Source organism: Sciurus carolinensis, chromosome 9, assembly GCF_902686445.1.
Source record: "Sciurus carolinensis chromosome 9, mSciCar1.2, whole genome shotgun sequence".
NCBI classification, from domain to species: domain Eukaryota; kingdom Metazoa; phylum Chordata; class Mammalia; order Rodentia; family Sciuridae; genus Sciurus; species Sciurus carolinensis.
Genome location: NC_062221.1, coordinates 25931211 through 25944291, shown reverse-complemented (window position 1 = coordinate 25944291; position 13081 = coordinate 25931211). Strand labels below are relative to the sequence as shown.

At 54.8% G+C, this 13081-nt stretch overlaps 1 protein-coding gene across 1 annotated transcript; it reads right to left on the bottom strand.

The window, feature by feature from the left end:
• Positions 1-403: 403 nt before the first annotated feature.
• Dusp7 (dual specificity phosphatase 7) lies at positions 404-7775 on the bottom strand. The gene is made up of 3 exons (XM_047565429.1): positions 7057-7775; positions 5185-5619; positions 404-2397 (listed from the first exon to the last, which is right to left on the bottom strand). The coding sequence occupies exons 1-3, from the start codon at positions 7574-7576 to the stop codon at positions 2090-2092; spliced, it is 1263 nt and encodes a 420-aa protein (XP_047421385.1). The 5' UTR covers positions 7577-7775; the 3' UTR covers positions 404-2089.
• Positions 7776-13081: the final 5306 nt, after the last annotated feature.

The window sequence follows — 13081 nt, the reverse complement described above, 5'->3', positions numbered from 1 at the left end:
AACCCAGACCCAGAGATGCAGATCACGAACTTCAGGTCAAATACACAAAGCACTTGGGGTCTCGCTGTGCTTTGCCCCACTTTAGAGATGGAGACGGGGGCTTCGTCCAGATGCTCTGGTTGCTCCCTCCCATCTGGGGGGCATCTCTGGTTGGTCTAAGCAAGTGCCCAGCATACCCTGGGCAGGACTAGCCTAAGGCCTCACAGACTCACAGAAGTAGGCACTGGGGTGCCAGTTGATAGCACCCATTTCACCTTCCCAGACCCAAAGCTCTAATCAAACACCATGACTCATTTTAAAGAAAAAATAATATTTATTTGCAATATAAACAAAGTCCCGTTGCTGGTTCGGGATATATATATATATATATATATATATATATATATATATATATATATGTGTGTGTGTGTGTGTGTGTGTATATATATATGTAGGGTCACAAATTTTCCTTCATAAGATCATAAAGCAAAACTGGCCACCCTCTGGTATACCCTCATTTACACAAATCTGATACATCTTTCTGGGGTTTTCTTTTTAAAAATAAAAAAAGAGAGAGAGAAAGAGAACCATGTACAGCTTGGAAGCTTTTTGTCAATTTCTCGACTGTGGCAAGATTTGAATCCACTGCCCTAAAGAATCCCTGAAAACCACCCCTGTGAGGTAAGATGTGGTGGGGGCAGAGTTTCCGTGGCCTCGCTCACATGCTGAGTGCTGGCTCCATCAGGGACCCTGGCCCAACTGCTCACCCCTCCCAAGCCCCCATGCAGTCCTGACACCTGGTTAGAACTGAGGTTGGAGAAGGAACAAAACTGGAGGAGGGTAACGGAATCCGTGGCTTTGTCCTGCGGGTACAGGGCCGGGGGTTGGGGAGCAGAGCCTCACACCCCTTCCGCTTGTCCATTCTTACTCTACCTGCCCCTGCCCTAGGGCTGAAATGGGTACATGTTTCCTGGTAGTAGAAGGCATGGGCAGGAGGTAAGCAAGGCAGGCTTCCAGAGAGAAGGGGACTGGGAGTTGCAGCTGGACCAAAGCAACAGCCAAGATGAAGGGAAGAACTTGGGAGGCAGGGCTGGGCTCCACCACCTAAGCTTTCTTTTCCCCAGCTACTGGGTCTCCATGCCCAGTTACAGAAGGAACTAGACAGAAGTCTTAGGTAAGTATATAGAAGGGTTCATGGCCTGGGCTCGCTGGGGGCTGAGACCAAAGGGCTAATGCTACGGCTTGGCAGTCCCCTGCAGCCCCACCTCCAGCAGGAGAGTGGCAAGGAGGTGTGCAGGACCACCATGGGGTGGATGGGAGGGCAGACAATGCAAAGACCCAGGTCCAGCCCACCAAGCACAACTTGTGGCAGTGTGCACAGGCAAACACAACGCCAAGTTGGGCCGAGCCACGGGTGGGAGATGGCACAACTGGGGGTCCTGATGCCTGGAAAGCAGCAAGCCACCCCTATAAGAAGTGTCTGCTGGAGAAATGGAGGCTCCACACATGTGCAAAACGCATTTGGTCAAGATCAACACGGGGTTTGTCTTTTCCATTAAAAACAAAAACAAAAACACACTGATAACTGCTTTTGAAATAGGAAGAAAAACAAAACTGAGACCACTTCTCTCTCTCGCAGGATCAAGAAAGGGATGAAATACTGGTTTATACAATCCGCTGCTGCATGTAGCCTGAAAATAATACTTTTCATTAAAAAAAGAAAAATCAAGAAGAGCTTGAATACTCTTTGCTCCGCAGAGCTTGGATTTACCTGCTAAAAGTAAAAAGTAAACTCAGGTCCATGGATGTGTCTTTAAAAACAGCCAGATTGATCAGGCCATCAGCAGAAAGGAGTGTCCCGGGACAAACATGAGGGTCCACTGGCCCCCAAGAGCCATGTGTCTGACAGCTGAGGCCTCTCCAGCAAGTCCTGCCGAGGGAGGCCCTGCCCCCACAGGATGGCAGAGAGCTGGCCACCACTCAGCCTCGGCCTCTGGGCACAGGAGACATCCGTGGGTTCCTCAGGCCAGGGACAACAAGCTTGGGCCCTCCACTGGGCCCTGTGGAGGGCTGGGGGGCCCTGGCACCATGCCCATTCGTGCACCTGGCCTCACGTGGACTCAAGGGTGTTGAGTGGAAACAGGTTGTGGTTGGTGGGCGTGGAGAAGTACAGCTGCTCACTGGGCGCGTGGTTGTCGCATGGGCTGCTTAGCCCCAGCGTCCGCTCAAAGTCCAGCAACTGCCCCATGAAATTGAAGTTGGGTGAGATGTTGGACTTTTTCCTCTTGACGAAGTCATAGGCATCATTTAGTGACAGGTTCATCTTCTGCATTAGGTAGGCCACGGTGACCGTCACCGAGCGGCTGATGCCTGCCAGGCAGTGCACCAGGACACCACACTTCTTGGAGCGGGCCTCATCTGAAACACAGGGGCATGGGTCAAGGTTGTGCCACCTCCAGTAGCCTCCCCAAATGGGTGGGATGAGGGGCCACAGCAGTTGGGGTTGGGCACAGAGGGCAGCTAGCCAGCACTACCTGACTTTTGAGGGTCCTGGCCAAGCCCAGTGTGGTGGGACAGCAACCTGGGACTGTGCAGAGGACTCTGCCTTGCTTCAGCTGTGAGCCCTGCACATCCCTTCATCTCAGCCTCACCTGAGCCTATTTATTCGCAGTACTCTCTCATTAGGTCCCAAGTCAAATAAGGATTCAGCAAACATGAGTGACTATCATGCCACAAATGGCTCAGAGGATGTCTCCCACTTCCTCTCAAGTCATCTGCACCATGGCCACTTTAACAATGTGGAAACAGATGCAGAGACAAAGTGACAAACCCAAGGCCACCAGAGGTTCCTCCTAACTCAGCACCCTCTGCCACCAGGCCATGACCTGGGGTTGGGGGCTGTGCTTGTTCTCTTGTTCCCAGAGCCTCCCGGGAAGTGGGCCTGAGGGAGGAAGTGGGTTGGCTGGCCCTACCCTGGGCTCTGTGCTCTGCCCAGCTAGTCCCCAAGGTCTTAGCTCCAGCTTCTGAAGAGCCAGGGACTAAGACAACAATCACACGTCTGAGGTTTCTCAAGTGGGGTTTGCGTAAGTTGGGGGGCCTACCCCTCACATTTACTAGCCCTTCCCCAGTGGGTCCCTGTGCCAGTGACATCTCACCACACTCAACAGTCTTCCCTTCCCTCCCCATCCTCCCAGCTTCCCCCATTGCCACCCACAGATTCCTCTGCCAGACACACAGTAGGAGCTTGGTAAATAATGGTTGAGTTACTGAACAATTCAGCCTGTGATCTCCTCCCCTCTCTCAGTGCCAGAGCTGTGCCAGGGATGTGGACTAACAAGCCGCAGCCCTAGGCTCCTCGAGGTTTCCACCTCTCTGACTCTAAACCCTCTGGGAGCCAGGCGCACAATCAGCACTCAATCAGTGCTCTCCTATAAGATGACACACAGGATCCCAGATTGTTAGTTTGTTTTTTGGTATTGGGAATTGAACCCAAGGGTGCTCTACCGCTGAACCACATCCCCAGCCCTTTTTATTTTGAGACAGGGTCTCGCTAAGTTGCTGAGGCTGACTTTGAACTTGGATCCTCCTGCCTCAGCCTCCTGAGTCTCTGGGATTACAGCCACCGCACCTGGCTCCAAGTTCTTTATTGCCTCTGGCCTGGCGAAGCTTCCTCTCTCCATCTCTACTCAACAAAGAGGACCCAGGAGTAAGCATACAGTCCATAAGCATCCAGTGCTTAATCAGTCCAGACTCAGACACTGACAACGCTAGGCTACGAAGCTAAGGGCAGGACTAGCAGAAGAGGAGACAGATTTTTCGGCTCTGTATGGGCTGACCTTGAGATCTGGGGTAAAAGAAAGAGGTAGTGGAAGAAGGTTCTAGCGGGACACATTCATGCTGGCTTTATTTTGAGCCCTTTCAGGGTCTGGCTTAATCCTGTCCTAGTGAGTCCTGTGGGATGTTTGAGTCTCAATTCCTTCACTTTGTCAAATAGGGAAAAAGATTCTTTTCTTTTCTTCTTCTGTATCCTGTTGGGTCCCCTCACCCCTATCAGATGAGCAGGAGCCTTCAAGGATAAAAGCACCCAAATCCAGGCTCAGCCCTGAGGAATCTGGGGTTCCCCTCTGTTCTCTTTCCTGGGGGGAGTGGGGAGCTCAAATGCTGAGATAGCACCTACAGCCCTCCTGTTGTGTCCCCTGGGGCAGGGCTGGAAGCTCCAGGCAGCCCCAGTCATGGCCCCTCCCCCAGGCCTCAGCTTCCTTCCTTCCTCCCAGGCAGGTACCTAGTTTTGGTTCCCAGTAAGCGGATGAGGCGGGGAAGCCTCCCACTTCCTGTTATTAAAGCTAGCCCGACCAGGCTGACACCAAACGCCCTCCTCTGGACATAGCTGCCACAGGGAAAAGACTGCCCAGGCTACCTCCATCCTACCACAGGAGGCTGGACAGAAACACTAGGTCACCAGGTTCAGACAGTACAGGGTCTGCTTTGATCCTAAGCTTGGGTCCCCTCCCATAGTCTGGGTGAGCCCCAAGGCCTGGAGAGATGACTTGCAGTCAAATAACCTCAAGTTGACCAAGAAGAAAGCGGGGGGAAGCTGAGGTAGGGGATGTAGGCCTCTCTCAGGCTCCCCCACCTTCTCTGCACCCCCTATACTCTAAGCAAACCCCACAGGTTGCTAAGAGCAGCTGGGGTCCCACAGAGGCACTCTGGGCAGCACATTCCCATTAATGGCCTGTTAGGGATCAGTTGCTGGCCCCAGGGCTAGCTTTCAGTCCTCTTAAGCACACAGTAAAGCCCAAGGAAGCACCGTGACAGCCCATCCTGGAGAGACACGTGTGCCAAGGCGTGATGCAGAGCAACTGGGCCTCGTGGGAGTCTGCAAGCTGTAATGTTTTGGCTTGCTAAGTCAGAAACAACAGCAAAGTCAAAAAATATAAGATGGACAGCAGAGAGGCCATGATGTGTCAATAGCTGAGGGGAGCCTAGGACTCAGGGGACTGCTCAGGCCCTGACAGGTAGAGGGGCCTGAGGGACTCAGTGAGTCACAACAGGCATGGGTACACCCACAGGCACGCGTTGGCACATGCAGGGCACACACAGGTCTCAACAGGCCCAGAGGTACCCAGTTGGGCAGGGGCGACACCCAGAGTCTCACACACACCTTGATGTGCCCACCCACTCTGGCCAGCACACAGCAACACTTACCAATGAAGCTGATGGCCTCAGGGAAGAACTGGGAGAGGTTCTGGCTCCAGTGGTCAGAGATGGGGATCTGCTTGTAGGTGAACTCGCCACCATGCTCGAAGGCGTTGGGTAGGTTGGGAGTGACATTGAGGATATATTTGATGCCGTATTTGCCGAGCACATCCAAGTTGGTGGAGTCCTTGGCACAGCCGAGGTAGAGGTAGGGCAGGATTTGAACGGGGAAGGCTGGCTGGCTGGATGGCACAGGGCTGCCATCCGATTCAGTGGCACTGCTGGGCAGCTCTCGGTCTGACTCGCCATCGGAGCAGTCAGAGCTGATGCGCAGGCCCCCCAGGCCCAGCACCGAGGTGGGCGGCGAACCGCTGGGCGAAGATGAGCTGTCCACATTGGTCTCACAATGCTCCGAGTACTCTGTCTGGAACTTGTTGAAACCACCTGTGGCCAAGGTGAAACAGGGCCTGGGTGAGAGGCTGGTGAGAGTCCACACAAGACCACTGATGGCCAGCACTCCCCATGTTAAGCATCACATCATCAATGGCTAATGTGTCATGCTAAGCATATACAATATGTACCCTCTCATGTGTTCCTTCCACCTAAACTATGACCACTTCACAGATGAGGAAACTGAGGCCTGAGCTCTGAACCCTTACCCATAACACTTCAGCCATACCACCAGCTTTAGGGCACTTGAGGACAGGCTCCAGCTCAATCCTCTCCTGCAGCTCCCATGTATACTTAGTACTCATGAGTACTCAGTAAGTGGCAAAGGAAAGTAGACAATCCCCCTCAGGCCAGCACCTGTGGGTCCCCCAACCTCTCCTACAGATGAGTCTGTAGGGGCCAGAGCCACATCTGGGTCAGTGAGAGATAGAGAGGACCTGGGCCTCCTGACTGAGTCTCTGGTTGTCCACCTCCACAAGATATTTGGGGAGGGTAGTGTGAAGGCATAGGTTGGTCCTGAGTCCCCCCAGTTTTAATGCCCTCACCCACCAGAGGCAGATTAGTGAAAGGGGACCCAGATTCACCTCTCTGGATCCTCCCTCAAAACACAAGTCTCTCCAGCCCTGGACCTGAAGAGTTGGAAGGCCACTGGAGCTACACACTGATGGGAGACCTGGGGAGCCCTTTCAGCTAGGCATGGGCCCTGCGCCCGAGGGTGCCGCAGGCCTCCCCTCCCGCTCGCCCCGCTGCCAGCGAGAGGCCATTTTGGAATGTTAATTGGAAACACCGGCTGCAGTCACTCGCGGCCCCCCCACCCCCAGCCGCTGCCTCCCCTCTTCCAAAAGCTCTAGGGCAGCAGGCTGGGTACTTGGGGATCCCGAGAGACCTGGGCCACGAAAATGGGCATTTCCAACCTTCTGCCCAAGTGCCTCCAAGATGCAGCAACCCCTGGGTGATAGGGGCCATGACGGGATCCCAGCGACCCCAACATAAACGGTCCCCATGTACAAGAAGTTGGATGGTGCTATAAAAGGCACCCTTACTGACCCTGGCCTTCCAGGGACACGAATTCCACGCTGGACTTGGGCCCTGCCGCTTTTGGGGTTCCAGGAGGTGGCCTCTCCCTCCTTTCCGGTGCTCAGCTGGAACCTGGGCGCTGCTGTCGCCCGGTCAACAGGAAAAAGGAAAACCCCGGCGGGGAAAAGTTTGTTCTACCTACTCGAATCGTGCCAAGAAAGGGGGCACAGAGCCGCGGCCCCCCAACCCCGCCTGCCTAAACCCACATCGTGAGGGACGGAGAACGGATGCGGGCCAGGGGCGACGTGGCGCCCGGCCTGGCCGAGCGCGTGGTGAGGAAATAGCTTGCAGCAGGAGCGTCAGGGAGCCGCGGCGGAACCCCAATCCCGTTTAGGGTCTAGGTGCTGTCCTCACCTTGGAGGTAGTAGGCCTGGCAGCCGTCGTCGCGTAGCTTCTGCAGGAGCAGTCCGAGCACCGAGGCAGGAGCACCGGGCTCGGGTTGCCACTCGGCCGTGGCCTCGTCGTAGAGCAGCACGGTAGCCGCCTTGCAACGCGTGGCAAAACGCTCCTTGTCGGCGTGGTTGGGGATGATGGAGCGGATGGGCAGGTTGCCCTTGCGCAGGCGGCGCAGCATGAGGCCCGGGATGGCCAGGTTGATGGCCGTCTCAATGTGCGACGACTCGAAGAGCTCGTGGGGCCGGCAATCCAGCAACAGAAGAGACGCGCCGCCGCGCGCCTCCAGCTCTTCCTGCAGCCACTCGGCGCTCTTGCAGGGCATGGCCCCCGCTCCTGTCGCCGCGCCCGTCGCGGTGCCTGCGCCGGACCCAGACCCCGCACCCGGTTCCGACCCCGCCCGGGTGCCCCCAGCCGCCGCCGCCGCCCCCGAAGTCGACATGTGCACCCGCGCTGGGGGGCCGCGGAGCTGGTTTTTCATGGGGAGCGCGGGCGGCCCGGGGCCGGGGCCGGGCAGCCTTGCCCTGGGACGGCGCCCCGGCCGCGCGGGCCCCAGCCGCGTCTCCGGGCGCCCGCCTCCCGCCGAGCTGCGTGCCCGCCGCCCCGGCCTCCCGGCCTCAGTCCCGCCCGCCCGGCCCTCCGCGCGCGCCGCGGCCTGACAGCCCCAATTAAACAGCGGCTCCGGCGGCCGCGCGCCCAGGCGTCCTCCGGAAGGCGGGGCCGAAAGGCCGGTGCCCGGGCTTAAAGGCGCCGCGCCTCCGCTGCCCCTCCCCACCGGGTACGCGGGCGCACTCTCCGCCGGTGTGTCCGGAGACCCGTACCCGAGTCCTGCTCCGCCTCCGCTGTCTCGCTTAGCCCGGAACTGGCTACGGCACGCCTAGTCAGTCTCCTCTGGTTGCGCTCCTAGTTTTTCTGTACCCTATGGGAGGAGCTGTCCTAGGGGCATCGTATGCCTGGCACCCCACTCCGCACTTACAGTAGCAGTTTCCCCGAGACTGGGTCCCTGGGAGGGATTGCAGTCACACTAAGCCAACCTTTCCTTCTCTCTCCTTTCATCCTTAATTCATTCATTCTTTCATCGAATTCGTTCAACAAATGGAAATTGAATGCCTACTATGTGCCAGGCATCGTGCTATGGGTCAACGTTTTAGGTTAGCGCATCACGCCCCTGACGGCCACAGGCTCCGAGACCTGAGTTGTAGGACTTCATCCCAGTAGGCCCTCTGGGGAATCAGCACCTAGGTGACTGGCGGAGTAGGAAGAATCAGGGTCGCTGTCACTCCGGGGTGGAGAAATTCTGCAAAGGACTGGCCTGGGAATGGAGCGTGAGCCCTTTAAGAAGGCTTTACAAGTGGGGTAGTGACAAGCGCTGAGTGAAGCGCCACGTGACTTTTCCATCCGGACTGGAGGGAGGTGAGAGCTCTTTATAATCAGCTTTCCTTCGCCAACAGAATCTCAATGCACCAATCAACTTTCGAGGTAGGCGGGCAGATACTGCGCAGAAAGCCATTCACGATCAGAGGAGGCGGGGTAGGGTGGTGGGGCCCCTCCTCCAGTTCCACCCCGCGCGGGAAGTGGGCGGGGTCTCTGCCAGCGCGGTGTATCGTCTCGCTGGAGGGAGGGGTAGAGGAGGTGAATGGATTTGCAGGTAGGGCTGGAACAAAGCGGCTCCACTTTGGCGGCGCGCGTGCGCAGAACCTGCTATGCTGTCTCTTCTGGAACTAGGGTGATCTTCCCGGGGAGGAAGCACTGCCGACCCCATTCCCTGCTAGGCAGGATGCCACCACCTCTTTGGGGCGTAATCCCTCCACTCTGTCGAGGCTGGTCAGCTCTGAGCCACCTTTCCTTTACCCCCAAGTGGGTAAGGTTGTAGGGTCCTGGGACGGTAATGTTTGATATTTGCTTAAATGAGTGAAGGCCTCCGGAAAGCAGAGGATATCAGCTGACCTCTGACTAGAGGGCACGAAAAGCAGTTCTAGCAGCCATCCCTCCCCATCCCCCGCCTCCAGTCTTCCAGGAGTGTAATCCTTTACCTTCAGGGTTCCATAAGTAGGGCTGTGTCCCAAAGGAGCAAGGTCTCTCTCAATAGTTAACACTCTCAGACAGGCCACTGCAGTGCAGCCAGAGATAGTCTTATCAGTGGAATCGGATGCCCAGAGATAAAGGAGAATTAAACCCTCTGCCCAGGGTTGCCCTGAGGTTGCTGGGTAGAGCCTGCTACCCTGGGTCCCAGACCCTGTGGAAAGAACTTTCAAAACTTGAAAGGTCACCACCCAGATTATGTCCTGCCATTGCTAATGTGTTATGCCACCTGAGGATGGCTCTCATCTCATGGCCTCAGTTTTTGCAATGTAGTTGAGTGCTAGCTTGGAAACTGTGCAGTCTACAGATCCATCTAGCTGGGAGGACCTCCTCTGAAGCTTCACCCCTGAAAGCAGGGGCTCTCTAGGCGCTGGTTGTCAGGCATGGAGGCAGCACTCAAAAAAGAGGTCTAAAGCCAGGCCTGGTGGCACAACTGTAATCCCAGTGACTTGAGAGTCTGAGACAGGAAGATCACAAGTTTGAGGCCAGATTGGACAAGTGAGAGAGACCCTGTTTCAAAAGTTGAAAAAAGGACTCAGTAGTAGAGAACCTCTGGGTTAAATCCCCAGTATCACCCAAAAATAAATAAAAAGATACTCAAGCAGGCTCCCCGGAGTGGGGGTGAGCTGCTGACAACCAAATCATTCACAGCAGTCCTGAGGGGCTACTGAGCTCTAGACACACCTGAGGTGGGAGCAATCACAGTGACTTTCCCTCCTCCGAGTGGCAGCACCAGCAGCCTGGTTCCTTGCCCCTTTGCTCCATTATGGGTGGTTAATTGCTGGTCTGGGTGTTCCCCCAGATCTATGCAGGATGACATCAACCTCCTTCTCTAGGGGAGAGGTTGGACTGGGTGTCCCCTTCTCAGATGGGACCATGCTTTGCTGACACCTTAGGTCAAGAAGATATCAATTGGTTAATAAGTCAGGGTGACATCCCCTAAGGGCAACCCAGAGTCAGATTAACAGAAGGCTCTTGCTATACTCAAGGGAAGCTGGATCACATGTTCCCCAGGCCAAGGCATGCTTGCTTTTGGGTGCTTGGTGAGGAATTGGCCATTGCTCTGATTAGTGAGGGTGAGCAATGGGCTTCTGAATTGCAATGGGCTTCTCCTCTTTGTCCCAATAGTCCCCATCTCCCCACCCTGTAGTAGAGGAAAGGAGTCCCTGCCATCCCTTTCATTAGCTTGTGATGCCTCACTTGTCTCTCTCCTCTAGAGTCCTCCAGGGGGACATACAACCACAGGGGAGGTCCATGAGAATGTAGGGAATTGGAAAAGCTGTAGAGTGAGGGGGTGGGTGGAATGTGCTCAGCAGGGATGTAAAGAGAGAGAGGGTTTGGATGAATGCAAAAGGGAGTGTAATCCTTTACCTTCAGGGTTCCATAAGCAGGGCTGTGTCCCAAAGGAACAATGTCTCTCTCAATAGTTAACACTATCAGAAAGGCCACTGCAGTGCAGCCAAAGATAGCGGGGAGAGAGTGGCAGTGGAAGTGAAGAAATGGCAGGAGAACTAGCCTGGTCACATGAGGTGCCAGGCTGGAGGAAAAGCCCAAAGCCTCAGGATCCCTTGTTCCACACTCCATCACAGCCTGTGTTCAGCATCCTCTACTGTTCAGCCTTCCTCACTTTGGATGCCCAATGGTATGTCTGCACTCCCTCAAGACTGTTCCTCCTCCTCCATCCCTGTCTCATCTTTATTCACTCAAAAGCCAGGCTCATTTGGAGCTACCTTCCCCATCAGCACACGTTCACCCTAGAACCACACAGAGAAGGGTCTTCCTGGCAGGGCAAGACTGGGCCATGATGGTGGGCTATTTTCTGACTCTTTGCTATTCCTCTGAGAGGAGCTAAGGGTCCTCAAGAGCAGATGTGAACTGGTATGCCATGTCTACCCCCACCCCACACATCCACATTTCTCAGTGACCCAGAGGCTGTGTAACCAAGAACAGTATCAGCATCTTGGGAACAGACTTTCCTTTTCCTTCCGGGCCCCTGGATTTCTTAGAGATGAGCCACTGGTGCCATATGGTGAAAGTGGGGGAAAAGCCAGTTCCTTGCCCTCTTGGTCCTAAGAAGACTAGCCCAAATTTATAAGGAGCCCCTGCTTGCTGAGAGAACAGCTTTCTAATGGGGTCTAAATCCCTATGAGAGATGAACAGGGGCTGGGCACAGGGGCCAGGCACTGTAATCCATGATGCCTGATGCTGGTAATTGAGCTGTCTGTTTCCAATGAAGCTCCCCCAGGTTTTGATGGGAGATACACTGAGACTCAGACTCACTCTCCTTGCCCTTGAACTGTGGGATAGCTTCTTCCCCAGTCAAGCTGGTCTAGACAGGTAATGTCTAAGCCAGGATAGAAGTGGACTATGCAAGAGTTGGCAACTCTCCTCTTTATGGAACTCCTGGCTCTACACACCAACAAGTGTGCATTTGCATGCATGTGCACATGCACACATGTAAGAACATACAACACAGGCACAAAGACATGCAGATCTACCTAGGTATCCACTGTGCTCCTAGTGCATGTGCAGAACACACAGATACAGACCTATGCACATGTGTAGAAACACACAACTCTGTACGTACATGTATTGAGTTCTATACACAAATGCATAGGGCCATGTCTGGGCACTTGCCACTCCTGTTGGAGGAGAGCCCGCAATCAGTTTCCCCATCAGGGTTGTTAACAGGCTGGTAGGATCCACACTTCTCTCTCCCAGTTATCCAGTCAGCTGGGCTCACCCTCCTCTATTGGCTATCTAGGATCTCTGTGGTTTCAAGCTCTGAATGGAACAGGATTCTACTTGTGCCTCCCTGCCAGCAGGGAGCTGCCAGGCTCTGGCTGACTGCAGTATAGCTCAGAGAAGTTGGGAAACCATATCTGTCCAGGTATGTGGAATAGAGGGGGTAAGAACGCCGAGCCCTAGGAAGTAAATATCCCTGATGGGAGAGAGGGTCATGTTCAGTGCAATCAGAACCTGAGACCTGGCAAGATGGAAGTAATGGCCTGGGAAAAGGGTGGGGAATCCCCAAGGTTGCTTGGAGAAGGCAAAGGGTAGGGAGAAGAGAGAGCGGGCTCTGGTCAGTTTCTCTTCCCATTCATTCTCAAACATTTTCTGAGTGCCTGCCCTGTGTCAGGAAATGTACAGGACAGTGAGATGGGGATTCAGAGGGAATCAGATCAGCATAGTTCCTCCTTCTCCCAACTCTCCACGCCCCATTCAGCAGTGACAGAGCAGACCCTTGTCTAACATCTCCATGTGGAGTCCCCATGGACTGTCACTTGAGAGTATACTTTTACCAACCACATACCCAGCCCACAAGGATGGAAAATAGAGGACAGACACCCACCACTCTTCTATGCTTTGTTCCCAGCAGACATTATTAGTCAAGTGCAGCACTTTTTCTTTCTGAGATAGCCCCTGGCTGGCCTCTACCCTTTAGAGGGCAGTTCAGCTCACAGGGGTCTGAGGTGGGGCCTTGGGCCTCACCTCTGTGTCTTCACCTAGTGAAATTCCCTTTCATCACTGGAATCTGAACCTTACAAGGTCACCCAGAGCCTGGCCAGGCCTCTCTGATGGCCCCACCTTGCCGGCCACTCCATGTTCTTCTAGGCATCCCTAAAAGGGATAGAAGCTGCTGGGCTGGTCAACCTGGGCAAGCTCTGCACAGAGGTGACTTAGCAATGATGTCAAGAGGGCCTGCAGAAGGGCCAAGCCTCTGTTTCCCTTACTCCAGTATGAACTCTGCTTTAACATACTTAGCCCTGCATTCACCCCAGATTCCCCCATGGGCTGAACAGACCAGAGCTTGTCTGACCGTTCTGCAGATGGGAAAGCTGAGGCCCAGGAAGGGGTGTGTCCTGCCCAAGGGCCTGGCTTCAGGCCCAGCCAGTTACTCACT

Excerpts from the sequence above, each read along its gene's own strand:
- Dusp7 (XM_047565429.1), bottom strand. The coding sequence starts at position 7,576 with ATGAAAAACCAGCTCCGCGGCCCCCCAGCGCGGGTGCACATGTCGACT. Across the intron at positions 5,620-7,056 it reads CCAGGCCTACTACCTCCAAG|GTGGTTTCAACAAGTTCCAG; the intron begins GTGAGGACAGCA and ends CCTTGGCCACAG. Across the intron at positions 2,398-5,184 it reads TGAGGCCATCAGCTTCATTG|ATGAGGCCCGCTCCAAGAAG; the intron begins GTAAGTGTTGCT and ends CCTGTGTTTCAG.